This window comes from Orbicella franksi, chromosome 5, assembly GCF_964199315.1.
Source record: "Orbicella franksi chromosome 5, jaOrbFran1.1, whole genome shotgun sequence".
In the NCBI taxonomy this organism is placed as follows: Eukaryota; Metazoa; Cnidaria; class Anthozoa; order Scleractinia; family Merulinidae; genus Orbicella; species Orbicella franksi.
In genome coordinates this window covers 32022312-32047972 of record NC_138149.1, presented here as the reverse complement: position 1 = coordinate 32047972, position 25661 = coordinate 32022312, and the positions used below count along the sequence as shown (strand labels likewise).

At 39.3% G+C, this 25661-nt stretch overlaps 2 protein-coding genes across 2 annotated transcripts; both read left to right on the top strand.

Moving 5' to 3' along the window:
• The first annotated feature begins 11 nt into the window (after window positions 1–11).
• On the top strand, window positions 12–17860 carry LOC145488276 (protein disulfide-isomerase A5-like). The gene is made up of 31 exons (XM_081467105.1): window positions 12–147; window positions 283–412; window positions 908–995; window positions 1652–1726; window positions 2366–2411; window positions 2697–2789; window positions 3325–3385; window positions 3628–3695; window positions 3870–3961; window positions 4213–4281; window positions 4378–4514; window positions 6364–6431; window positions 6674–6755; window positions 6962–6974; window positions 7113–7178; window positions 8039–8178; window positions 8539–8609; window positions 8996–9060; window positions 9206–9438; window positions 9970–10037; window positions 11261–11342; window positions 11643–11655; window positions 12125–12193; window positions 12677–12840; window positions 14319–14389; window positions 14871–14952; window positions 15292–15304; window positions 15921–15989; window positions 16223–16359; window positions 17057–17124; window positions 17386–17860. The coding sequence occupies exons 1-31, from the start codon at window positions 100–102 to the stop codon at window positions 17494–17496; spliced, it is 2592 nt and encodes an 863-aa protein (XP_081323231.1). The 5' UTR covers window positions 12–99; the 3' UTR covers window positions 17497–17860.
• On the top strand, window positions 17386–24062 carry LOC145488263 (uncharacterized). The gene is made up of 3 exons (XM_081467090.1): window positions 17386–17467; window positions 22171–22340; window positions 22573–24062. Exons 2-3 carry the CDS (start codon window positions 22211–22213, stop codon window positions 23730–23732), a joined length of 1290 nt encoding a protein of 429 aa, XP_081323216.1. The 5' UTR covers window positions 17386–17467; window positions 22171–22210; the 3' UTR covers window positions 23733–24062.
• Window positions 24063–25661: the final 1599 nt, after the last annotated feature.

Genomic DNA, 25661 nt, shown 5'->3' with positions numbered 1-25661 from the left:
CCAGTCTCCAGTCACACGTGGCAAAACATCGCTTTTGTATCGAGAAATTTTGTACTCGTGGGATCGTAGTAAACACGAATTTTAGTTCACACCATAAACATGGGGAAGAAAAATTACGGGTTAACCAAGCTTCTTTTTCTAGCATTTGTAAGTATACTTATTGTCCTTTCTTTGTTCTAGATTTTAACCAATTACATTCTTAACAACCCTTAATTTTACATGCTGTTGATTTCCTGAGTGAATTTCATACGGTGGTAAATTTGCAGTTTTATACTTTAACAGCTCGTGGGACCATCCCTTCAGGCCAAGAAAAAGGTGGACAGGAGCTCGATCGTAGAAGTAAATGATATAAAACCATTCAAGAAATTACAAAGGACTCACACGAATTTACTAGTTTTGTTTTCTCAGAGTGGTGAGTTTTACGTTGACCAAATCGAATGCACTGTTTGAAGGAATTCGTAGAAAATATTTAAAAACAATATAGCTACTATTAAGCTTAATTTACGTTTCTTATTTCCTTTGTGAAAAAGAACTTATCCTATTTGAGGCAGTATTATATTACAGCTTAATAACCATGTTTATTTCACTAAATTTGAATTTTCAAGTTCAAAATTAGCCTTAATTTAGCCCTAGGTCACTGCGTGATCAGAAATATTTGTACCAAGTCTGTTCCCGAGTGGAAATTTCGGGGATGTTAGTTGCATCGCACAAATATCTCCAATATTTTTTCCAGACCAAATATTGAATGTTAGGACTCGCATGAGTCATTATGCACGTTTGGTGATATTCTTTGGGTTTGCACTCGTCTAGATTTCTAAAATATATCAAAGTCACCCTGGAAACCGGAAAAAAATTACCGCGTTTAGTGTTAATTGCAAGCTGCTTTGTCAAACAATTCTTTTCGCAGAACGTGATGCTTCAAGTAGATTTGGAGTTCTGGCACAAGTTGCTGAGGAAATTAGAGGAAAAGGAACGATAGCGTATATAAATTGTGGGTATGTTGTATTTAAATGATCTAGACAGCTGAAGATAAAAGCAACGAACACCTGCAGTAATTATCATAAATCACTCTTACTCATATTGTCACTGTTGTAAAAAAATAATGATATTTAAATTGTGAAGTTGATACATTTCTTATATTTTTAATATATGCATTGTATTCCAATCTTAATACGTTTTTCTCCTTCTTGTATAGTAGATGAAACATTAGTGCACTAACCTCCATGTTCATGGGTGCAAGTTTGAGAAACAAAACCTGGGTGCAGAGAAAATAGCTACTCTAGGTTGTGCTGCCTTGAGGGAAAATGGGGCTATTATCTTATAGCCCAAAGGCCTTTCTTGGATATACAAGTCCAAAACCTAGCATAGAAAGCCTTTATCCTCTCTAAAAGAGAATCTGGATCTGAGAAATTATGTCTAGATTACTGCCCAGGTATCCAAACTATTTTGTGTACTTAGCTGTGGACTAGGGGAAGCCTGGGTCCAGCAACCTTCCCTTCTACCCCAACCTCCTCAACCCGCCCCCCTCCCTCCCCCAATTTAAGTAAGGGTGGTCTTATCTTCTCTCGTTTGCCTTCCAGCCCCTTTAGATCTTCTACTGTTTCCAAAACTTGTCTAGAGAACTTACAATTTGTTTTGTATGTCTTCATAGGGAAAGCAAAGATACCAAAAAATTATGCAAGAAGCTTAAACTTTCACCACAACCTGTTGTGCTTAAGCATTACAAGTAAGTTTAAATGTTAGGTAATGCTAACCTACATGTACCTGTGCAAACGTTTGCAGATAATTGCTGCACTTTCAATTGGTTGTTAGTTTCATTAAAAATCCTTATACCTATACTTATAAAAAGGAAAAAAATAGCTGAAAAGAATGAAGTAACTAGGAATATTTCCATCTTTCACAAGTTATGTCACTTGTGCATACCTCTGAGTTGAGATTCAATGTGAGAGTCAAATCTAATAGACAGATAGCAGTACGTTTATTTTACAGTTTTGTTTTATCAATAGTAAGCATTTCCAAAAGAGCCTACTTGCTCCTCTTCCCCACATATTCTTTATATCACCCATATGCCCTCTACTCCTACTATCATGTTACCATCAGTACATTCCTGAGCACCTTCCAATCTTTCAAACTGACCACACCACCCCCCTCTCACAAATAAATTATTATGTCTTCCCTACACATCCTAGCTACCCTTTTGATGAAGATCTTTTTTCTATTCTCCCTTCTCATTTTTTCCCTTACCTTGTACTAACCCTAGTTACCTTGTTCTCCCCCCCCCCCTTCCCCCCAATACACCTAACCCTCGCTGTACTTTAAAGATTCCAGGAGATCTAAATCTTAGTCATTCTTTTCAATTTGGCAGAGATGGGAACTTCAATAAAGATTATGATAGAAAGAATACGGTTAAGGTATACTAAGTGTTTTATCCTGCGATAGTGACACTGTTGTCGATGTAGTGTTTAAGTTTATCTAGGGCTGGGCAATGTGATACAGGTATCTCTGAGAACAAGAAGTCTAATATTGTATATACAGTCTGTGTAAAAGTTTGGTTATTAAAACTGTATAGATTTGCTGTCGTACTAGAGACATCAGAACACTGTGCTATGCTGAGGCAGTACACTGTATTAGCACAGTGATGTTGATATTCCATGTTTGACTTTTGTCCTTTGAAAATAACCTTTGTATCTCTGCAGTCAATGATAAATTTTTTGAATGATCCTTTGGGAGAGATGCCATGGGAGGAAGAAGAAGGCACAGAGGATGTACAGCATATTCACACTAGAGGGGTTAGTAAATTATGTGAAGTTCTAAACATTTCAAACTTGTCATGATTTTTCAAGTTGACCAATTAAATCAGCTATACAAGGGTGCATGAAAACCTGGAAGTCCTTCTATTGATGTTTCCCATACTCCATACTTTGTGGATGAATTCTTTCAACAACAGGTAATTTCTTTAATAGCATCACGGGAAAAGCAAGCATACTCAGCTGTAACAGGTGTTGGGGGTTACAACCCTTAATGGCAGCCCTGATATCGATAGCCATGGTGGAAATATTTAATCACAGCAGTCGAGGTCAAATAAAAATATATATAAGTTTTATCATTATTAATTACCCATTTTAATCCCCCACGGAAGTTTTTTTTTTTCTAAGACCACCCAAACGCCTCTGGAAATTCCAATTAAGCTTTATATATTTCTTTAAATTTTTTGGTGTTACAGAACCCCCCACTCCCCAGGAAATTCCAATCCCTCTTGTGGGGGGATATTTTCTGGAACTGCGCAATGTTATTCTTAATTATATAATTATTTTATTTTTGCAGGAATTTGTTAAACTGACAACAAAAGAGAAGAAACCAGCTATGGTCATGTTCTATGCTCCATGTAAGTTGAACTGTCTTCCAAAACCTTGTACATAACAATTTTATATGTGCCTGTGATTTCAGATATGGCTTTCATTATTTTTTATATAACAACAATGTCATGATCCATGCCTGGATGTCGTGTGTTTAACTGTAATGATCAATCATGTCTTCACATCTTTTCCTGCAGTTCAAAGATATGATCTTTCATATAATTATTCCCTTGTACTTTGTTGTTATTCATTGCTTCTGTTTCCTCTGCAGGGTGTGGATATTGTAAGAAGTTAAAACCTGACTTTGCTTTGGCAGCTACTGAACTCAAAGGAGAGGCTGTGAGTCCTAACAATATCAAATGTTAGATATAGTAAATTGGATCTTATTATATTAAATAAATTTGTGTGACCAACCTCTCGTCTGTAGTGATTGTTTATATTTTAATGCAGTTCCCTTCATGTATTTATTTCAAAACATAATAAAGTTAAGTCACAAACTATTTTCTCCATCAGATAATGGCTGGTATGGATGTAGACACATATGAAGGATATCCTATAAGAGAACAATTCAACATCACTGGATTTCCGACTTTGATATATTTTGAGTAAGATGTTTAATATACTATTTTAATTAATAAATATTTAAATTTGCATTAAAGTTAAATCACAGTAGATGTTAAGTGTCCAGATACCTTTGGGACTATGTGCACATGTCAGTGTGTGCCCAGTGAAAGATCGAAGTGTCTGTTTGAAGCGGGCATTAAAAGTTGGAAATTCTGTACATATTATGCTGTTCTTATTAGCATAGTTTAACCTACTTTTGACCCCTTTTCTATCATTAATATGACTTTTTCAGAGGTGGTGAAGAAAAGTATCGTTATTCAGGAAAACATGACAAAGATTCTCTTGTAGAGTGGATGAGAAAGTGAGTAATGTAAAAGCTGTGTTTCTCCTTGGAAGCCAGACCCTATTTTGGGTTTTAAAACTGCAGTACAATAAAGTGATTTTTGTTTCATTTTAGCCCTGCACCTTCAACTCCTCCCCCTAAAGAAGAAGAATGGAGTGACGTACCCAGTGAAGTCATCCATCTTAAAGATGACACATTTGACGACTTTATTGCTAACAATCCTTCAGTCCTGGTCATGTTCTATGCTCCATGTAAGTATCTTTGAAACTTGCTTTCAGCATGATATGAGAACTTGAGCACTGACAACTGCGACCCTGACAACAACTCCTTGTAAAAAATAAAATAATTTAATATCTTACGGAATTAGATCTGTTCAGAGTATCTATAGGTCTCAGAACTTGCTCAATTTGATTATGTAATGTCTGTAATGTCAGTGTTCAATTCCAAATAAATAGGCAGAACTTAGTCATTTCACATTGTTGTTGTGCAGAGGATGGCAAAGAAATGTACAAAGACTTATAGCACACCTGCACAGCTATTGTTCTACTCACTGATAAAGCCTTTTTGTTTGGTGGCATTCTTGTTGGCATTGCCATTGTGGTTTGCTTAAGTTCTCCATTGTTAGTGGGTGGGTTAGTGGGTGAGATTCTGGTCCAACCATCTGAGCAACAAAGAGCTGTACGAAGCCACAGGGAGTATGCTAGTGTCAGTCCTTATACGAGTGAGAAGATGGCGATAGTTAGGGCATGTATTGAGTATTGAATATTGAGTCCTGACAACATCTTGAGGACTGCACTGACGTGGGCACCTGAAGGTAAGAGGAGGCGAGGTTGGCCAAGAGAGATGTGGAGAAGAACTGTGGAGAAGGACAGGAACAAGCCTGGATGGCACACATGGGCAGCTGCTGCTGCATTGGGCTCAGACGTGGATGTCATGATTTTCTGGCCAGCGTCAAGAGTCCTCATGGTCCTGATGCGGATGAGTGAGTGAGTGTGAGTGGGTGGGTGAGGTCAGATGGGACAGAATGCCCTCGGAACAAGACACAGTGTGTTGTGCCACCCTAGCCTGTCCACGCTGATGATAGATTAAACATCTGCTAACCTGTCACTAGCTTACTGCTCATGGCTTTTAAGATACTGAATCTTGTTTTTATTAACCGCGCGGCCATGGGCCGAGCGCGGTTCTAGGTTTACCCGTGGTTTATTATTTTTTTTTTTTGTCGGTGACCAGACGCAGACCTCCGCTCGGCCAAACTTTGAGTCACGCAACATGTGATTTTTTTCCGCCAGAAGCTGTTAAAACATAAATACACGGACAATTTTACCGATATTGTTTTCTTTTTTGTGGGTAAAATATATTTTCTTTTCGTTTTATCAAAGCGTTGGATTTAAAGGGAATAATAAATACGCTGAAAAAAGGTATTACGTCAGCCATGGAATGCGCTGACGTTGCAGCTTTCACTTTCGCTACGTGACAAATAAGATCGTGTTTACTTTACAAGTTTATTTCGGCAGAAGCGACGGTCATTAATTTATTTGTAATTTTGCGAGTATTTCTTGTGGTTTTAGGCAAATGAAGTAAATCCTTTGACTGTTTCATCGCAGCAAGTTCATAGATCGGAAGGAAAATTAAATATTTGCAAGCCAAGCAAAGAACGTGTCAGAACGTGCAAAGATTACGTCATTGATAGGGAAATAACCACCATACTAAAGATAGCCGTAGATAACGCAATTCTTGAATTATGTGACTTGTGTGACTTCTTTGCTAACCCTTAACTCAAGGGAAAAAAACAATTAAATTTAATTGTGACTTTAAAGAAAGAAAGCGGTTTGTAATAGTGTTCGTATCTTCATGCCCATACATATCCCGAAGAAAGTTCCAGATTAAGACTATTACGTCATCGGAGATGTCACAACGGCTACGACTGATGGTGCAATAATAGAGTGTGTGTTGATCAAGTGATGTGATGTCTACAGTAATCAATGAATCATCAAAGATTGCTTTGGAATATGGACTGCGTTGCGACTGTAGTACTAAGAAAACAGTTAAATTTTAAAAGCGCGGTTATAAGATCTAACAGATCTTCTTGTTGAATCTTAGGGTGTGGTCACTGCAAAGCTATGAAACCAGAGTACACTGATGCTGCTAAGACTATGAAGGATGAAGAGGTATCGCCAGTAAATAGTTTATGTTACTCTATCTTTTAGTTTTGTGCTTAAAAGTGCTGCATATATGTACATGTAGTTCTGTCTATATAATCTTGAGTCCTAGAACACAGTGCTCAGATTTTTGCTTGTACACCATAATTAAGTTGTTGTTGAAAGATGTGAATATTTATCGTAATATCATTCTGAGAGATCCCAACTGTTGTGTTCCTCTGACGTGTTGACGAAGAGTTTATTCATTTTAGGTGTCAGGTATTCTAGCAGCAGTAGATGCTACAAAAGCAAAAGAAGTAGCTAAAAGATTCAATATTGAGGGCTACCCAACAGGTAAAAAATGTCACTGTATTAACTGACTTGCAGGTAAAAATCTTATCAAAATTATTGTTGTTTTTCACTTATCTCTAGTCGTGGTGAATAAGTACTTACAAGTACTGTATTGAAAATAATTTTCACACTGCCACTGTGGTCTCAATTTTGTCATAGCTTTGTTCCTCAATTAATGGATTTTTTTTTCTTTTCTTATTTATTTGCAGTGAAATATTTCAAGTAAGTTTAAAGTTCTTAACTTTTTCAGTTCTTAAAGTTTCCTGTGTTCAAGTTTTGTTAATTTTGTTAATATTTAAAAATATGTTTTTACAGCTAGAGTTGAAAACCATTTTTTGTTATGTTATCACTGATTTATAGAGACGGTGAAGTTGCCTTTGATGTGAATGAGAGAACAGCTGATAAGATTGTTGAATTTATGAAGGAGTAAGTAAGAGCTGTGATCATATTGTGATTTAAGAAAGCACACTGCATGAATACGATGTCTTGCAGATTCTAAAGTGGAGTTGCCTATTACAGGGCTTGACTTTTTGGTAAAAACCCTTGGGGCCAGCTTGCCCCTAAGTTTTCAGATTTAGTTACCAGCAAAAGTATTTCAGTGAAACGCGTGAAAAGTTAGTCGTCAGTGAGAAAAATCTGTTGCATTGGCAACCCCAGTGGTTGCAACTTCGAGCTCTGTATTAGATGCACATGTATGTACAGTGTAAGTGGCAAGCATGAGAAGCTTGTATTCGTACAAATGTCTATGCAGAATTAGCACTTGATACATAATTATTGCAGAACTCTGACGCCAGCCAATTGATTTTCTTATTCCAGCCATATCACTATCAGAACTGGTCGGAACTAATTGAGAGAGAGTTTTGATCATGTTACCACTGGTCACATACTTACTGTGGAATTGGACCACTGAAGACTTTTGATAATAAATAACGATTGGAAAACTCTGACCATTCATCAGTGCTGGCACTAAACTTTGGTTATTGCATGCAGAGGTACATTTGCTTCTCCCCCCAGATGGTATTCTAGTCCTTGAAGGTTACTTGGTAGTATTTTTTGCAGTTTGTTCCAAAAACATGCCAGTACTAATTTTGTAGAGAAAAGTACAATACTATGAGTAATTAAAAGTGTCTAAGTTCACAAAGACATAACACAATGTCAAGTGAACTTACATGTACTGTACCTAATGGGCAGTGCCATTTAAACATGACTGCCAAGTCCATAGTCTCAATTGCATTGCTATAAAGGAATCAGTAGATGATCTGTGTTTATCTTCTTCCTTTCTCCAGTCCAAAGGAGCCACCCCCTCCCCCTCCCCCAGAGCAAAATTGGAGTGAAATCCCCAGTGAGGTGAAGCACCTTACAGATGAGACATTCAAAGGCTTTCTTAAGAAGAAGAAACATGTCTTGGTCATGTTTTATGCTCCATGTAAGTAGCAGACTTAAATGTTGGGGTACTTACCATTTACATGGGAAAACCAGAAATTCCAGTTGGAAAATCAAATGGTTCGCACTATTCCGTTTGGGAAGCTTCAGAAGATATGGGCCGTGATTTGAGGTGATGCTATTTTTCTGCTCTTTTAAGTCTCTCTAGCTGATGTGGATATACTTTATAGCAATTCCTTCTCCCGCAACGTGGCATTCAATTGTTTAATGCTTATGCCTGAAATTTCCTACCGGATGGTTTTTGTAAATGGTAAGCACCCTTGGTTTCACATGTGTCAAGTTTAAGTGTGCTGTGTTTATGTTAAGACAAGTTCAAATGTGTTATGTCCTGTATCTGTGTTAGGGTGTGGTCACTGCAAGAAAGCTAAACCAGAATTTATGGATGCTGCCCAACATGATGCAGACAACAACAAGGCAAGGAAGTTATCTTCGTTTCTGTGTGGTGTTTCATTTCCTGTTTTGGAAAAATGATATAATTGTTGTGCTTTATTATGGGAAGCAGCAAAGTCTTTTCTGTACTAGAACTATATGGCAAACAAAATGTTTTTTATCTCTGTAACTAGTTTCTCAGTCTCCATCATAGATAAATATTGATAGCAAATTATCTGAAAATTTGAGTAGCAAGTGGCACTTTGAAGTGTCTTTATGGCTGTATGGCATCTAGTCTAGTTCTGGCCCTCCGAACTCTCTGTCGCACATGTGTTGTGTGGCAGAGAGAGAGGGCCAGAACTGGATTAGTATGGTGTAATAATATTATGGTTTAATAGTGACAAATATTGCTTTTCTTGTTGACTGATCAGGTTGCTTATGCTGCTGTTGACTGTACAGTTCACAGTGCTGTGTGTAGCCAGTATGATGTCCATGGGTATGAATTGCCTTTTATTATCCTTTCTTGATCTTTGATACTGAAGGTTGATTGTTTTCTTTATTCTCATCACCTGTTTCCATGGAACTGTGTGAACACTGAAAGGAGAATTTATATGTTGATTGTTCATTCTGTTGTGTTTCAGATACCCCACTTTCCGTTACTTCAACTATGGCAAAAAGGACTTCAAGTACACTGGGGGTCGGGTGGCTAAGGATTTCATCCAGTTCATGGAAGAGCCCCGTGAGGGTCCCCCACCTCCACCCCCTGAGCCAGAATGGAAAGACATTCCAAGCTACGTCACTCATTTAACTGACGATACTTTTGATGACTTTATGAAAACTCACGATTCAGTTCTTGTCATGTTCTATGCACCATGTAAGTTGTGTTATGAGTGTCAGATTAATTTAGCTGTTTGAATTTCGGCAGTTTTACCAAGCAATTTATTTTAAGGAACTGTGTAATTCAATTTTTTGAACCTCCAAGGCGGAAACGAAATTGATTTGAAACCTCGAATAGTTTGAGAAATTGGGATAAAATTGCAGTGTTCAACTGAGGAGAGGGTAACTTCGAGAAAGTGGGATTCCATCGTTTCAACAACACGAAAGTCCTCTGAGACTTCTTTGTTTGGTTTATCACCATTCCAGTGAGAGAGCTATAATGGTTTTGCAGTAAGTAAATGACTGGAATATCACTAAACGATCACAAACGAGAAGCAAGATTTTTGATATTACTATTTATGGATGTGATGTACTTACCACAAAGAACAACGATGGCGGCTTATGTATTCTGAGGTTGCGTAACAATGAGCGAGCTCCATAGAGGAGTGTTCAGTGTTTTTCTTCTTAGGGTACAACAGGCGAGACCTTTACTCACGTTTCAACTGGAACATATTCATTCGTATTTCAGGGTGTGGTCACTGCAAAGCAATGAAACCAGCATACAGCGAGGCCGCACAAGAGTTGCAGAGCAAAAACGTGCGTAAACATAATTAGGAGGGAAATTTCTTCTCCAATTATTGCTATTTGTAAGACTGGCACTTAACTCAAAAGTAACGCAGCCACGTAAAGCGAAAGGGTGTTGCTACTCACCCTGGGTGAGTAAATCACAGATTGATCCCAGCAGTTTGTCAAGTGTTACGCTTGGCTGACAATCCACATGTACTGATGTAGACGACTTAATCATTGATGGAGTGCGGCAAGCAAGAATAAAGTGTTCTGTCCAAGAACACCATGGGCTGGGCTCAAACTCCAAGTGGTTACCTCCTACCTATGTTTCTCTTGTCTAGCACTCCAAAAGTAAAGCCAGCGTGTCTTGAAACTGCACTCCATTTAAGAAATAGAAACATATGCCCTATCGAGTTTTAGTATAAATCTGCTAGCGTTCTATATTACGAATGCCGTTCGCTGATTGGCTACGCTACTCACTATCTATTCTGTTGTAGATAGTGAGTAGCCTAGAAGTGTGCGATTATTGTCAAAATGAGGGCCGATTCTTTGCGTTTTCGAGGTGTCTGTGAAGAGGATTGAGAAAACGTTTTGAACGATTTATACTAAAACAATTAGATTATTCGCTGTCGATTTCTATGCCTCGGCAACTGTCACGCGATAGAAATCTCGAGCTCATAATCTAATTGCTTAAGGTCATTCCCCAGTATTGCATTGCGCATACCTACTGCGCATAGTTTCACGCGTGATTAGCGCGCGCGCATTAAAAAATGGCGGCTTTTTCTTTACGGCTGGACCTCGCCATGGAGGTAAATCGTCATTTTCTCGCAAACGAGTATGGTGACCTATAATTTTTTTCTGTTTTTTTGAATTGAGTAATAGATTTCTCTCTGTAAAATAAATATGGACCAATTCTCAGTGTAGAACAAAAAACAATCGTCGGAAACGTGAATTTAGCAAGCAATCGTGACTACAATCATAGTGCTATTATAAGGATTTAATGGGTATAAACAAGGTGCTGTTGCTCCTAATCGAACATGGGGACCCCTCATTTTTATTTCAAAATTTAAGTTCCTATAATATAAACAATCAATAAGCAAAGTTTCACAAAAATCTCAGTGCAGGTTCTATTTCAGTGGAATGACCTTAATAGAAACACCAGATTAAACCAATCACCGCGCGTGTTTTCTTTAAGCTATTTTCTAAAATCATTTATCACACCGTTTATTTCTGTTTTCTTTTGATCACTGCAGGCTCGTAGCGTGCTTGCAGCGGTGGACTGTACTAAAGAGAAATCACTGGCGAAGAAATTTGACATTGGAGGATACCCTACAAGTAAGCTCAATCATGTACCGATTTCACGTTTTGCTTTCACTGGCGACTTTTAGTAGCGCATTTTGGGAATCGCTTGTTTAGCCACCCTTTAGATGTGCGATTACAGATTTTATTGTTCAGGCGGGGAGGAGTGAAAGGGCACTTTTTATAACATTACACGTGTGTGTTTCCGTGGACTTTCCTTTCGCTGGCCAGTCCCAAAGATTTTAACTACATTGGATGATTTCTTGTCATTTTCTTTCTTGGTCTAACAATTCTGTTTTTTCTTTGCACGTGACTGGAAAACTGAAAAACAAACAGTTAAATACTTCAGGTAAGGCTATATTTTTGGTAAATACTGTAGCTGCACTCTTGATGATTTCAGTTCAATTCCTGAGCGTATGAACAATCTGGGAGGCGTGATGTCCTCATGGTTAGCGCGCTCGTCTCTGGATCGAGCGGTCCGGGTTCGAGCCCTGGTCGGGGACATTGCGTTGTGTTCTTGGGCAAGACACTTCACTCTCACAGTGCCTCTCTTCACACAGGTTTATAAATGGGTACCGGCGAATTTAATGCTGGGGTAATCCAGCGATGGACTAGCATCCCATCCAGGGGAGAGTAGAAATACTCCTAGTCACTTCATGCTACAGAAACTGGGATAAGCTCCGGCCTGATGGTCCACTTGGCTCTTATGTAGACTTAACGTGCCCATAAACAATCATTTTGGTGTTAGAAAAGTCAAGTGATTTATTGTTATGAAAGGCATTTTTCGATAATTGAATTGCCATCTTTGTCTTGTACAGGAAGGGCGAGTTTTCTACGGAATACAGAAAAGCGAGGGCGAAGGAGGATATTGTAGACTTCTTGTTGATGTAAGTTTAAAATTCACTACAGGGAAAGGGCGATTTATTTATTTATTTTTATTTCTTTTTATTTCTTTTTTTAATGCAACCATGCCATAACATGCGCTGATTTATATAGTAGCCATAGACCACAGAACACTGCAGCAAATTTTCTTGAAATGGGTTGTTCGCTTGTGTTGACGTCAAAAGGCGATAAACTCTCTTTTTGCCAGCTCGCCTGTTTAAATCGTTTTGTGTCAACTTTTCAACAGAAGAAGGCCTGGTTAGTGTTTTTTCCCCATTTGATGGCTATTTTTCAAGCTCAGCAGTGGACGTCAACTCGAACAACACGACTAGAACAACACGTCTCAACAAGTGGAACCGAGATCATTAGAGTATTTTCAAGCCCAGGGTTCGACCTATTCGGCCACTTATCAAACTCCTCAATGAGTAATGCGTGTAGCCAGAATACAGGCCATTTCTTACAATTCGCTGTTGTTGTTCTTGTTGTAGTCAAGAAGATTCAGCATCAGCTGACGCCAAACCAGCCAAACCTGAAAAACCGGTTGAGCCTGCTTGGAGTGACGAGGATACTGATGTGGTTCATTTAACAGGGAGCACTTTCCGGGAGTTTATTCAGACTCACAGCTCTGCTTTAATCCTGTTTTACGCTCCATGTAAGTTATAAATCTTACATGCCAGGCTTATGGCCAGTGTAGAATTGCCGTACTTTCAAGATCCCCCCCCCCCCCCCTCCTCCGGCTACCGCATAAGGGCGACCTGCACTAATTACCTTCAAGTTTATAATTAGCGAAACGTAACAACAAATAAAAGACACAAACAATTCCTGTAGCCCTAAGAACGAAAGAGGTGCAGTAACAAGAACGAATCAAAATATAAAGCTTTAAAGTCAATCGTTAAAGCGCAGTTAATGGAGCGTGACGCTATTTTCGTACAGTCACTAGCTTACTGTTGTTAAACGTAACGCAATAGAACTGTTACGCGTTAGAACATTATAGAAGTCTTTCTTGTCTAGTTTAAACAATATTCACAATAGCCTTTCACGTATACATGTTGCAACAACGTCCGGTTTAACTATATCATGCTTTTTGTATGGCTAGTCTTTTAAATAGCCCCATTCTTGTTTCGTTCAAGGCCGCATGGACTCTGTACGTTTCATGGTACACGATTTTATATTGGTTTAAACCTAGACATCAGTCTACCTATAAAAGAGGCTTAGCTTGGACTTTAGCATCATTCGCTCGTTATATCACCACTGTAACTTTTAGTTAGCCCTCGAAATTGTAACTCCCACCCTTCCCTCCCTTTGGAGGTTTATTGTCGTTGTTCATTAATATAAATAATAAACTGGGGTTCACCTCTCGTGCCACGCTATCGGTTAAGTCTTGCAGCGACTTCCCCAAGCTTCGTTTTCGCTAATTTAGTGGCGCTATTTAACGCTCTTTTATGCCTCTTCTTGTCCGATCCAGCACGTGCCGGCGGAGTCGGCTCGTAGTGCTGGGGAGATAAGTAAGGCTTGAGAACTGTCTACACTCTAGGACGATGCTGACCGGAGGTCAGCTCGTAGTGCCGTTTAGAGTTACGCTACTAGGACGCGCAAGCTTTTGGCCTCGCCGACTTGTCCGATCCAGTGCAGAATTAACCGCTGGGGAGATAAGTTTGGCATTTGGTCACGCAATGGAAGTTCGTCTGTCACGCCGATTGCGGAGCGGTGTTCCCCCCTTTACGCCATAGAACGCGTGTTTATTGCTTGTGTTTGTCGGGATAATTAAAGCATTACTCCCTAGGAACTGCAACATTAAGAGGTTTTAAAGTAGAGCAGATCAACCAGGCACTTCTTCAATTCATAAGTTTTTGCTCTCTGGCCAGTTAATCTAGGAATACAGGCAACAAGGAAATCAAAAGGTTTGATTTGGGAAGGAAGCCAATTGCCACCATATTGGGAATCAACCGCGACTTGTTTGGGGCATCATATAGCGGAATGTTACTTTCAGCAATCCTTTATAAGTATTTATTTATGTTGTTTCTTTTTTTTATTTCCATCATTGATTGGTAAATTTATTCGTTCATTTATAACGTCGTTTCGTTGTTCTATTTTGTTTGTTTATTTGTTTATTTATTTTGATTAAAACAGGGTGTCCACACTGCCAGAAAATCAAACCCGAATTTTCTCAAGTGGCCAAGAAAATCAACACTAAGAAGAAGGTGACTAAATAAACAATCATGTACTACGATTATCAGTTGAGTAAGGCGGGACGAAAGTTTGGTCGCCAAGTTTTAACGTAAAAATCGTGTTGTTGTCACGGGCAACTTACCTCGTTTCCGTTGGTAACAATATCAACAGCCGTTGGTCGCCTGTCGCGTCGCCTACAATTTCGCGCGCTTTGCTGCCAATTGACGTCAAAGGCGGACAAGTTGCCAACGGATACGGAGCCAGTTGCTCGTGACAACAACACGATTTTTACGTTAAAACTTGGTGACCAAACTTTCGTCTCGCCTTACTCAACTGATAATCGTAGTAAATACATTTTTCAGTCTAGAAAATGAGTGTGAACCCAGCTACGAAGTATTTGACTCACGGAGTTTTGTGCACCCCGTGTGTCTCTGACTGTCTATTTGTGATCTTGAGTCTTTATTGTCGCGTCCGCGAAGTATTCTTCAGTTAATAAATGTTTTTCTTCGGTAGATTCCTGGTGGCCTAGGCGCAGTAGATTGCACTGCGGAGAAAGAACTCTGCACTGAACAGGAAGTCAAGCGTTATCCCTCATGTGAGTACATCACTTCCTGTCATGCGCAGATCAGTACAGTAACTCGTGAATAGATGATTTAGTTATGTGTCATCCAGTCTAACTTCACTTTGTCTTGTTCGTGAACTTGTTAGGCCCTGTGTTAAGTACATTACATTAGTTTTTACCTAAATTCCCTTTGCAATTCACTTTCATTCCCTTTTCCTTAGACGAAAAAAGACGAAGCGGGCATGTTAATGTTTAGAAATACTTTGAACTGAAATTTGTAATGCTTCACTTGTTGTTGTAGTAGTTGTTGAAAGTTGACAGTATTAAAATTACCTTTTTTCCTTTCCCTTCTTTTGAATTCAAATGGAACAGTGAAATACTTCAAGTAAGTATTGTAAGTAAGTAACAAAGTAAGGACTTAGAAAATAACTTTTTTCGTAATTTTGTTTCCTATCTAAAAATCAGACACCTGCTTAATTCGCCGAATCGCACGACATCCAAATGATCTTAGAATGACTCAACAAAATTTCCAGTACTATTCTTGTGCTTTTATTGAACTTATCTGATTAAACGCCCTTCTCACAGTCTTACCTTCTCGGCTTGTTCTCATTTGGCTGTGATTTCAGTCGAACCTCGCTATTTCGAACTCTCAAGAAAAACAAAAAATAGTTCGAAATAGCGAGCGTTCGAAATGGCCGATAGTCAATGACTGAAGGGCAAATCCAAGAGAAATAGTTTTGAATTCGAAATAACGGGGAATTTCAAATAACCGAGTTCGAATAAGCGAGGTCCAACTGTACAAATTTATTGGATTTGCGAAAGGTTAAATTATTAAACAGCTTCAAAATCGCGATAATTGTAGTTTTGCGAGAGATATGTACACGTCACCGCTAATACGGAGACTTCATAGTGTCTTCTTACCTCGTCAGAAGATGGCGAAAAGATTGTTTGATTGACCAGAAAATCAACTGATACAGTGTTCATTCCTTTACGGTTTACAGGGATGGCGCGTTTGCCTTTAAGTACGCCAAGAAAAGGAAAGCTGAAGATATGCTCGCTTTCATGAAGGAGTAAGTAGAGGCGATTTAAATGGCTCCAAAAGAAAATTGAAGATAGTTTTTGGTTTCGACATTTCGTTGAGCATTTCCTCGTCGCGCTAAAAAAAGCAACCAAAGTGACCAATTTGTAGGTTTATGAAGAACGTAGATTATGCATCAATATTTACCTGTAAAGTAATTCTGACGCCAAGAGACATACTGACAAAATTTTGTCTGAAGATGGTTTCTGTTTGTCTGTGTTCCAGTCCCCAGAAGCCCGCCCCGTCTCCACCGCCACCTGACTGGAGTAAAGAGCCTGGTAAGGTGCATTTCCTTACGAACGAGACGTGGGATAAATTCATAGAAGAACATTCCTCAGTGCTAGTCATGCTGTTCAATCCTCGTAAGTAAGCTGTTAACTTTGATCGGTTTAAAATACTTATACATAGGCCCTTGATTACGGTTTGGTAATGTATTTTAGGTAGACTGTTTTTGTCAACAGCAGAAGACAGAACAACTTATCGGCAAAACTCGCAACAAATTCCCACCGCAATTTCGCTCGTTTTGGAGTCGTAAGTTCAAATCCCACCGAGGCCCTCCCTTCCAGGGCTAACGCTCAACTGAAAGAAATACTTGAGTTGATTTTTTGCTCTCCAAAGTACTTTACGGGTTAATTCTTTACTTCCGATCCAGCTTCAGACTTATCGGTAACCGGGGTAACATATAAAGAACCACGTGTTTTGCAGGTGGCGTTCACGTGTCAGTCAAAAGAACTGGTGCAAGTCTTTTATTGGTTTACCGGAAATAGAAAGAGCATTTTAAATGTTTTGATGTTTATCAAAACTTGATGCCTGAAATAAGTCCTTTTTTTGAAGTAATAAAATTCTAACATGGCACCCAGGCTTCAGGGAGTAAAGCAAAAGAAGTAACATCGAGAGTGACGAATGATTTCTCTTGTTTTATCATATTCCCCTAAGCCTCCTCACCAAGTTAGGACTATAGTATTTCGAAAGTGGCCTTTTAAGATCATAATGTAGAGGTGTGCGTTTTTGATGATTGTTTTTTTAATTGTGTTGTACAAACTTTTTTTTTCTCCTAAGGCTGCGGTTATTGTAAATCCATGAAGCCAGACTACTTCAAAGCCGCAGAGATCCTGAGTGAGGAACTCGTAAGTCATCCATACGAACATTCTAACTTTGGGGAGAATGCTCTTGGCAATGACTGACAATGTTTACCAAGTTTATTTTCAGCCTCGCCATAGCAAGCTTCCTTCATTTCCTTATGTTTTTTTCTGTCATTTTTTAAAGCAGTTCAACAAAATCACATCATATTTGTTGGGTTTTCTGTTATCTAGGACTAGCTATGATTTCTGCCTCCGTTGTTTAAGTTTGTTGCATCATTGACTAACACCAATTCTTCTTTCATGTAGCCATCTGTGGCGTTAGCCGCCATTGACTGCACTCAATTCTGGTCCTTCTGTAAACAAATGGAAATTGCAGGATATCCCACAGGTAAATTTCGTCGCTTATTGATAATTTAAGCTTGCTTTAGGCTCTTGTATAAAATGCGCTACGTTTTCTATAGTTAACGATGCAGTTTCCATGAAGAATTGTACCGCGTACATTAAAGAATATTTGCGTTCTAAGTAGCTCTGCGAAATGCAGAAGTGCCTTGCACGAACGGTCGCGAAGAGCTTCCTCTCCTTAAAACACAAATGTCGCACGGAGAAAATGGTATTTCTGAGTTGCTAACATCAGCTTGAAATTGATGCTTTACCCTCATGTTCACCGCTTTCATTCCACTCAAATTCTTCAGTTGTCTGTTTGAAAGATTTGACACCAGACGACAGATGCAAATAGATAAATAAATTCCTGGGAAGACCAAAAGAAAAACATTAATGGTTTCTTGACTTTAAAAATCTTGAAATTTTTCAAAAAAGGATGCTGCGTGCACGCAACTTCAATTTCAAATGACAATTCAATCCGAGCGATCTTTCTAAGGCACAAAGTTTAATACGTCGAGAGTAATTGGAAACGGTTATTTGAAGTAAAGTTTAAGTAGAATTCTACTAACACAATTAGATTATTATTATTTCTGTGAGGTGATAGTTGATTCGGCCTTCGGCCTCATTAACTATCACCTCATAGAAATCGAGGGCGAATAATCTAATTGTTGATCAGTGTAAACCTACTGGCGTTCTATCACGAATGCCGTTCTCTGATTGGCTACGCTACTCACTATCTATTTAAACAATAGAGTGTTCTTGTTGAGGAACTATCGGCTTATAGTTGCCCCGCAACTACAAGCCGAGAATTTCCACGGACGAGTACTATCCATCCGGTATTTTCCTCCGACGGGCACTATAGACTGATAGTGTCTCTCCCCAGATTTAAACCAATAAGAATAGGAGAAAATTAAGTGGTGAACTATAATCTGTGATAGATGGCGAGTAGCGTAGCAGTGTGCCCTTGTTAACAAAATGACGGCCGCTTCCTGGCGTTTCGAAGTCTGTGAAAAGGATTTGGATAAATTTTTGAACGACTAGTAGATTTATACTAAAACAATTAGGTTATGTAATTGACTCGGGCTGCGCCCCCGTCAACTATCACGCTTTATAGTCCACCACTACTATAACCTATAATCTCCGATTCTTGTTGGCTTAACATTGATCACGTGACGCGACAATTTTCATCCGCGGAGAGACACTATCAGTCCATAGGGCCTGTCCGAGGAAAATACCCGGATGGATAGTAGTCGTGCGTGAAAATTTTTCAGTAAACAAGCGGGCTTACAGAAAATAAACAATTGAAATTGTATTAAGTGGGTTTTTGTCTGTTTTCTTTTTCAAATTTACATTTGGCTTTAACGGCTTTCATCTAAAAAAGTTGAAAATAATGCAATATGATATTTGGTGGTGCGCGGAAGAAGATTTAGTGGTGAACAATAAAGACAATAGAGTGTCTCGGAACGATCGATCTGATAGCTGTCCCTTGGAAATTTGATGTTCTTAAACTAACGTATTTGCTAAAGGAACTAAATAGTTAGCAACTAGTTTCTGTTGAGGAACTAAATAGTTCCTCGAAAGAAACACTCTATTGTTTAAATAGAAATCTCGAGCTGTACAGACCCGCAAATGATCCCCGGACCGCAGATGATCCCCAAATTGGACCGCAAATGATCCCAGGACCGGAATTGATCCCCAAATTGTACCGCAAATGATCACCGCACCAGAAAGGGCGCCTCGCAATAAAAGAGGGCAACGTATGGACTCAACGTTTGGACAGTGGATTAAAAAATTATATAATCGATTTTTTTTTTATCTATGTGAAACTCAGAAAACTGTGAACACTTTGATTTGATTCTGAAAGATTAACTGTGAACTTAACCAATTACATTTAAGTTCCGCAGGGATCTGTTTCTCGAAAGCCCCGGAAACTTTTCGGGCCCGCAAAGCAATTTTTAATTTATCTGTATCTAAAAACAAAGAGGCGTAACGCCTGAAACTTTTTGTATGAAGAGAACCTCTCTTCATGTTAAGAATATCATGTGAATAAAACAGCTCTGTAATCATAAGGTTTGAAGATTTCGCTACGGCTTTCCTGGTGCGAAAACTTTTCGGAACCTTCGAGAAACGGGCCCCAGGACACGCGAGACTGAAACTTCAAAACCACAACTGATTACAGCTCCTGTTTGCGGTTCATTTTCTCAAGGTTAACTGGCTTTTTCCTTGCTGTGCAATAATATTCCATTGGTTTGACGTTTTTCTGAGTTTCACAGTAATGCTACAATATTTTGATAACGTGAGCGAAATGCACAGTATTATCGATTTAAATGCAAATTTCACAGCTTTTTAAAACATGAAACCAACGTCACGGAATCCTGTGTTTGAAATTTGTAGTTTAGCTAGGTACTTCCCCGAACCTCCGGGCCTGAGATGCGTGATATGTTCACTATACCCTCAAAGTTGGAGACAACTAAGAATTCCCAAGTGAATTGACTGCAGGTTTCGCGCTGCTTTCGGCACAGAAGAGATTATTGACAGTAAAAAGAAAATTGCACGAGCAAAAGCAACAGCTCCACTCGTACGGCATTCAAGGTAAATAAATCGTTTATGAATTTATCCAAAGAACACTGGGGTAACTCGCACAAAGAACTCTTGTGCACTTTCATGGACGCCCCTGTCTACCAAGGACGCAGGTATAAGAAGTGTACAGGGAAAAGTTCTAAGTGGTTAATTAGATAGCAGAGGGTTCATGTTTATTTTTGCGGTGCGTTTCCCAAACGAAAAATTTATACAGTTGACACATGTCAATTTCGTATTTTGCGCAGTCTGCTTAATGTTTTATTTTGCTGCTTTAATTATACCTGAGGTATGTTGAGGCCACAAGTGTAATAATTGAGCCAGTTATTACATTTGAGGCCAACTGTTATTACATTTGGAGCCAGTTATTACATTTCAGGCCAACTGTTATTACATTTGGAGCCAGTTATTACATTTGAGGCCAACTGTTATTACATTTGGAGCCAGTTATTACATTTGAGGCCAATTATTACACTTGTGGCCTCAGCAACTGAAGGTACTGATTCTGTTTTCACCTAGGATAATTAAAAAATATTTATATCCATCCATAGACTTTTCATGGAGTCCACGCCATTCCTAACTTTTTGCCGTGGAATCATTTCCGGTCCCGGGATGGTTTGCGGTCCGGGATCATTTGCCTGTATAGTCCCCTGGTCTTAAATTGGCCTTGCTTCCATATTTCACAATGTTTTAGTAGACAATTTATGAATTTCCTGTGAAAAAGGAACCAGATCCCCCCTCCCCCTGGGGCAGATGGTGGATGCAAGATAAATGCAGTCGGGCTGCTAGGTCAGCGGTAATTTTTCAAGAAAATTCAAAGTCGAGTGTCTCAGCTGGTGAAGAAAGTCATTCAGATCCTTTGAGGGTCACCACAGAGGCAAGATCAAGACTGAGCACTCCAGCGAAAGCGGCAATTTCAGGAGAACGCAAAGTGCAAGCAAATCCAGCTAAAAAAAGTGAAATGTCCGCGCCACAGCCGATCCAGATGTGAGTGCTTGGGAGAGCCAACTGGTTTGTCTCCGGCCAGTTTGGATTCTTTATTTCAGTTGTTTGCTCGGCCCCACTAGCACTTGTGCCATAACACTGCCGAGGGTAAATAAAGGTCATATTTTCTTTTATATTTTATTATAGATAAAATGATTTCAAAGGGCTGAAAAGACAGCATCTTACTGTGGTGTCGTGTAAACTCAGATGTGATGCACACAAGGAAACCGTGTCCTAAACGAAAAGCTCTGTTATAAAGCACATTGCATCCCAGAAACATATTAAATCAAAGAAAGTTATTGCAAAAAGCAAGGAAAAGGACCAGAGTATTGTAGACCTGATGAAAAGAAACGACGGACGATCAGTGCCTTGAAAATGACGTGCATTTCTATGTACTGGTAGTCTGGTACAACGTAAGTTGGTTTAGATTAAGGACAAGTTTACATGCGTTCAGCAACTCTGATTACAGCAGTTAAATTACATGAAAATGGTTAGAAGTCTTGACAACAGCAACAACAATTTATTGGCTCACACTAGAATTTTTACGAATTAACGCGTAGCTTTAATCATACATTTTTTGGTTTTAATTGAAGACAAAGTTATTTAGCAACGCTGGTTACGCCGCAAAATTGCACAAAAATGCTTAGAAATCTTACTTTTATGGTACAATTTGCATATTTTTGCATCAGACCAAATAAAGCAAGAGAGCAACAAATTTTTTTTTTTGTTTTTTTTTTTTGGGGGGGAGGGCAATTTTTGAGCAACTTCTTTACAAAAAGCAACTTTTGAGCAATTTTTTGGGCAATCTCAAGCAACTTTTTGGGAAACTCTCGAGCAACTTGTGGAAAGCCCTTCTTAAAACAGCAGGCTCAAGGACGTTCCTAGCACGAAATTGTCCACTCGTAAGACTAGAATACGCCAACCCAATGGAAAACACTAGCCATAAGCCCTCAAGTACGCCTAGCGGACCGTTTATTTTATTCCTGTTAGGATATAAGCCCCTCCGTTTATAAGCCAATCTAAAAACCCTTACGAAGTTGTTTAAGCCCAAAGCTTTTAAGCGGCAGTTTACGGTATATTCTACTCTTATGATATTTCTCTTTATCCAAATTAGCATTAGAATGATTCCGGTTTTTTCTCCTTTTTGAGGCATCAGCTGAGCCCCTACTGTCCCAACCACAAAGCAGCGATGTCACGCCGTCTTTGTCGCATGCTCAGATGGCCCATTCTTGCCATATTAGTCATTGCAATGGTACTTTTTACAGGAATATTTAAGTATCAAGAAGAAATAGTGAAAAAAGCAACCATCATTGTGCCAGGTAAGCCAAATGTCCAATAGACTGCGAACAGTCTCTCTTTTGCTCGAAAAAAAGATTCGTGCTACCTCTAATAAAATAAGAATGTATGTCACTACGTCTTGTTTTAAGACAGTTCTTCAAAAAAAAAAAAGAAAGAAAGATGTTCCTTGAGGAATTTATTATATTATATTTATTATTTGATATATTACTCCATAATTCCTCGTGATGACGGGTGCTTCTCTGTTTATTGCAGCTAAAACTATGAATAAAAGAGTTGTAAGCGCCACGAAAGAGGGACCACAAACTACATTGCAAACTCAAAAGCTTTACAGTTCTCCAGATATCTGTGGCAAAGTATGGCAGTCAAAATATCAATCTCTGCACCAAGACATCATCAACAACAAGCGAGAAGCGAAATTTCTCGTTTACTCCTGTCCTTGGACAAACAAAGGCTGTTGTGGTTACGGCAACCGAGTTTACGCAATGGTCTCGTTGTTTTACTTGGCAATTCTTACTGATCGGGCGTTTTTGATTCATTGGAAAGCACCCAAACCGTTAGAAAGCTTTCTGACGCCAAAGAATATCAACTGGACTTTTCCGATTCCACTTTTGGAAACACGCAAACATTACTGGAGAACTGGTGGTCATACAAACAAAGCTCTCGACGGTTGGTTAACAAAAAACACTTCAGCAGTGGTGAATTTGGTGAAAAAAGAAAATTTCAAGGTTTATTTCGATAAACCGGTGGAAATTGTAACATCGATTTTATATTTTGCGGAAGGCGTAATGCAGAAGAACAAAGATCTGATGCAACGAGCGCAAGACATGGAAATCATCCCCCTGTTACCAGGCTCCCAGCGGTACGCAATGATAGGCTGCGCGTTTGATTTCCTGTTCCACACAACTCCTCGCTTGCAGAACGCTTTACAAAACACGAGAAAAAAGCTTCGTAAAAACAGCGCCTTCGTCATAGGAATTCATATTCGACTAGGGGATAAACCGTTCGGGAGAAATCATACAAGAGTTTCTGAGTTTGATTTTCAAAAATATTTCTGGTGTGCAACGAAAGTCGAGCGAAAACTATTCAATCTTGGTGGTAGAAAACATGCGCGGTGGTTTCTAGCGGCGGACAGTCTCCTGGTGAAAGATTATGCGAGAAAACACTTTGCAGAAAAGGTTATCACCGCAGAATATAAGCCAGAACATTTAGATATCTTCAAAAAAGGTGAAAAACCGCCTTCCGATGAGAGTATGATGGGAGTTTTACATGACCACTTCATGTCAGCCGAGTGTGACTTTCTTGTGTTGTCTGAAAGCAGCTTTAGTAGGACAGCGGTTGGTGTGGGCATGCGCAGTAGTAGAACTTACACATTTGGAAAAAACTGTTCTTTGAAATTGAAGAAACATTTTTAACATGCGTTTAAGGGGGCCTTCTTAACTACAGATTTAGAGCAGTTGCTAAGGGATTGCTGAAGGCGATATTTAGAGGAATTGGGAAAGTTATTTTGGAGCGTTTTGCAGTGCTAAATGGTAAATTTATATGAGGGAACATTTGCTGTGAAACAATGTGATTTCGCGTGCGTAACTAGTGCCAGTCCTAAGTCGCACGTTTAGAATTTTGGAAGAAAAGAGGAAGAGTTCTGACTTTTCTTATGAATCAGAAATAATTTAGCCTTCTTTGTAACTGTACGTATGGAATTACTGTTTACCCGTTACAGAGGAAAGCTATTGTAGAAAGCCGGTCTTTAATACGGGGGTTTATTACCTGATAACTTTAATGATATTGCGAGTTTCATAAAACCCATACGTAGCATTAAGCACCTGGACGTTCTTAATGTATTGACACTGATTTAAAGCTTCAGATTTAGATGCCTTTTAAGTTTCAGGGTGCTTACCATTCTGGACACATGACTGGTCAAATATGGCTGTGATTTGAAACTTTTGCAGAAGTCTTCTATGGAACAAACCTGTGCAAAAAAGCTTATCCGTAAGAGGTCTGGTTTTCAAAATATGACGGTTAGAAATCTTCCTTGGCGACAAAGTCATGATGAATTGGTAATTAAAAAGAACCCCCTTTAAAAGGCAATGATTTAGAATTTGTCTGGCCCGTGATTTCCACAATACTGGGGGTCCAAGTATTGCAGATAGCCTAATTATGTCACTCTACTCTGTCAGATGATTCAAACGAAAAAAACACTGAGGGTGGACCGCCAAACTAAATTTTCCCGTTTCCCTGTTGACAGTCTAAATAACCCTTATTTGACGGTTAGCAAAACTTAGTGCCTTCTTACATAACACTACTCATTTAGTCTAACAGATAAATGTCTAAAAAAACTAGAAATTCTAGGACAACAATAAAGACAAGTGTTTTATCTGACAATGATACTCGACAAAGTTCAGCTGGTTTACTCCGTCCAAGCCGTCAAGTCAGTTTTCCGTATGGGCTGGGCTGTGCCTGTCATCTTCCCACTCGCGCGGTTAAGGAGATGGCAAAGTCGGGCACAGTCGAAGGCAACCCTTCCGCACTCGTGGCTTAGCGCCATTGATCATTACCAGAAAGGTTCGTTGAGTTATAAACCTGAGAGGAAGGAAGGAATTGATGTGCAGCATACTCATGCAGCACTCCAGGGGATGGGTAGATCCCCCAAAAATTGGATTTACTGCATATTTGATATTCGTTAAAGACGAGGTCAAATATGATGATAGCTTTGGTCCAAACTTTTGACGCACGTCAAAGGAGGAACCAAATATCGATCGACATCCCAATCGATACTTGGTCGACACTCGATCAACAGTCGGTCAATAGTGGGCCGAGTGTCGACCGACTCATATGCATTGATCGAAAATTAGTGGACTGTCGACCGAGATGTCGCTGAACAAGATGTCGATGCAGTGTCGATCGAGATGTCAACCGAGGTGCCGCTAAATTGTCGATCCAAAATCGATCGAGGGTATCGGTTGACATTCGACCGCAGATGCCTTCAGTACACATGATTATGGACTTGCCATAAATTTGTTCCCTGTCAAAGGCGAGGTCAAAGATGTCAATAACTTTGACTCCAAATTTGATGCGTGTGAAAGGCGTTCAAAGACACCACGACTTTGTACAACTTTGATCCAACGTCATGTCATGTCAAAGGCGAGGTCAAATATGTCCATAACCTGCGACTCCTCTTTAAACGCCCTTACAACCTCAACCTAGTTTTCGTATGTTGTTTTCTGTTAGAACGATGTTGCCAATGTGTATTTATTTTATAAAAAAGGTTTTCCCTTGACCTGGAGATAGTAGAAGAAAACAGCGGGAAACCGCGGCTGTCAATCAGAGAGGAGACCAAAGCCAGA

Coding starts and splice junctions, on each gene's coding strand:
- LOC145488276 (XM_081467105.1), top strand. CDS start 100: ATGGGGAAGAAAAATTACGGGTTAACCAAGCTTCTTTTTCTAGCATTT. Junction 6,432..6,673: donor AGACTATGAAGGATGAAGAG/GTATCGCCAGTA, acceptor TATTCATTTTAG/GTGTCAGGTATTCTAGCAGC. Junction 10,038..11,260: donor AAGAGTTGCAGAGCAAAAAC/GTGCGTAAACAT, acceptor TGATCACTGCAG/GCTCGTAGCGTGCTTGCAGC.
- LOC145488263 (XM_081467090.1), top strand. CDS start 22,211: ATGTCACGCCGTCTTTGTCGCATGCTCAGATGGCCCATTCTTGCCATA. Junction 22,341..22,572: donor AGCAACCATCATTGTGCCAG/GTAAGCCAAATG, acceptor TGTTTATTGCAG/CTAAAACTATGAATAAAAGA.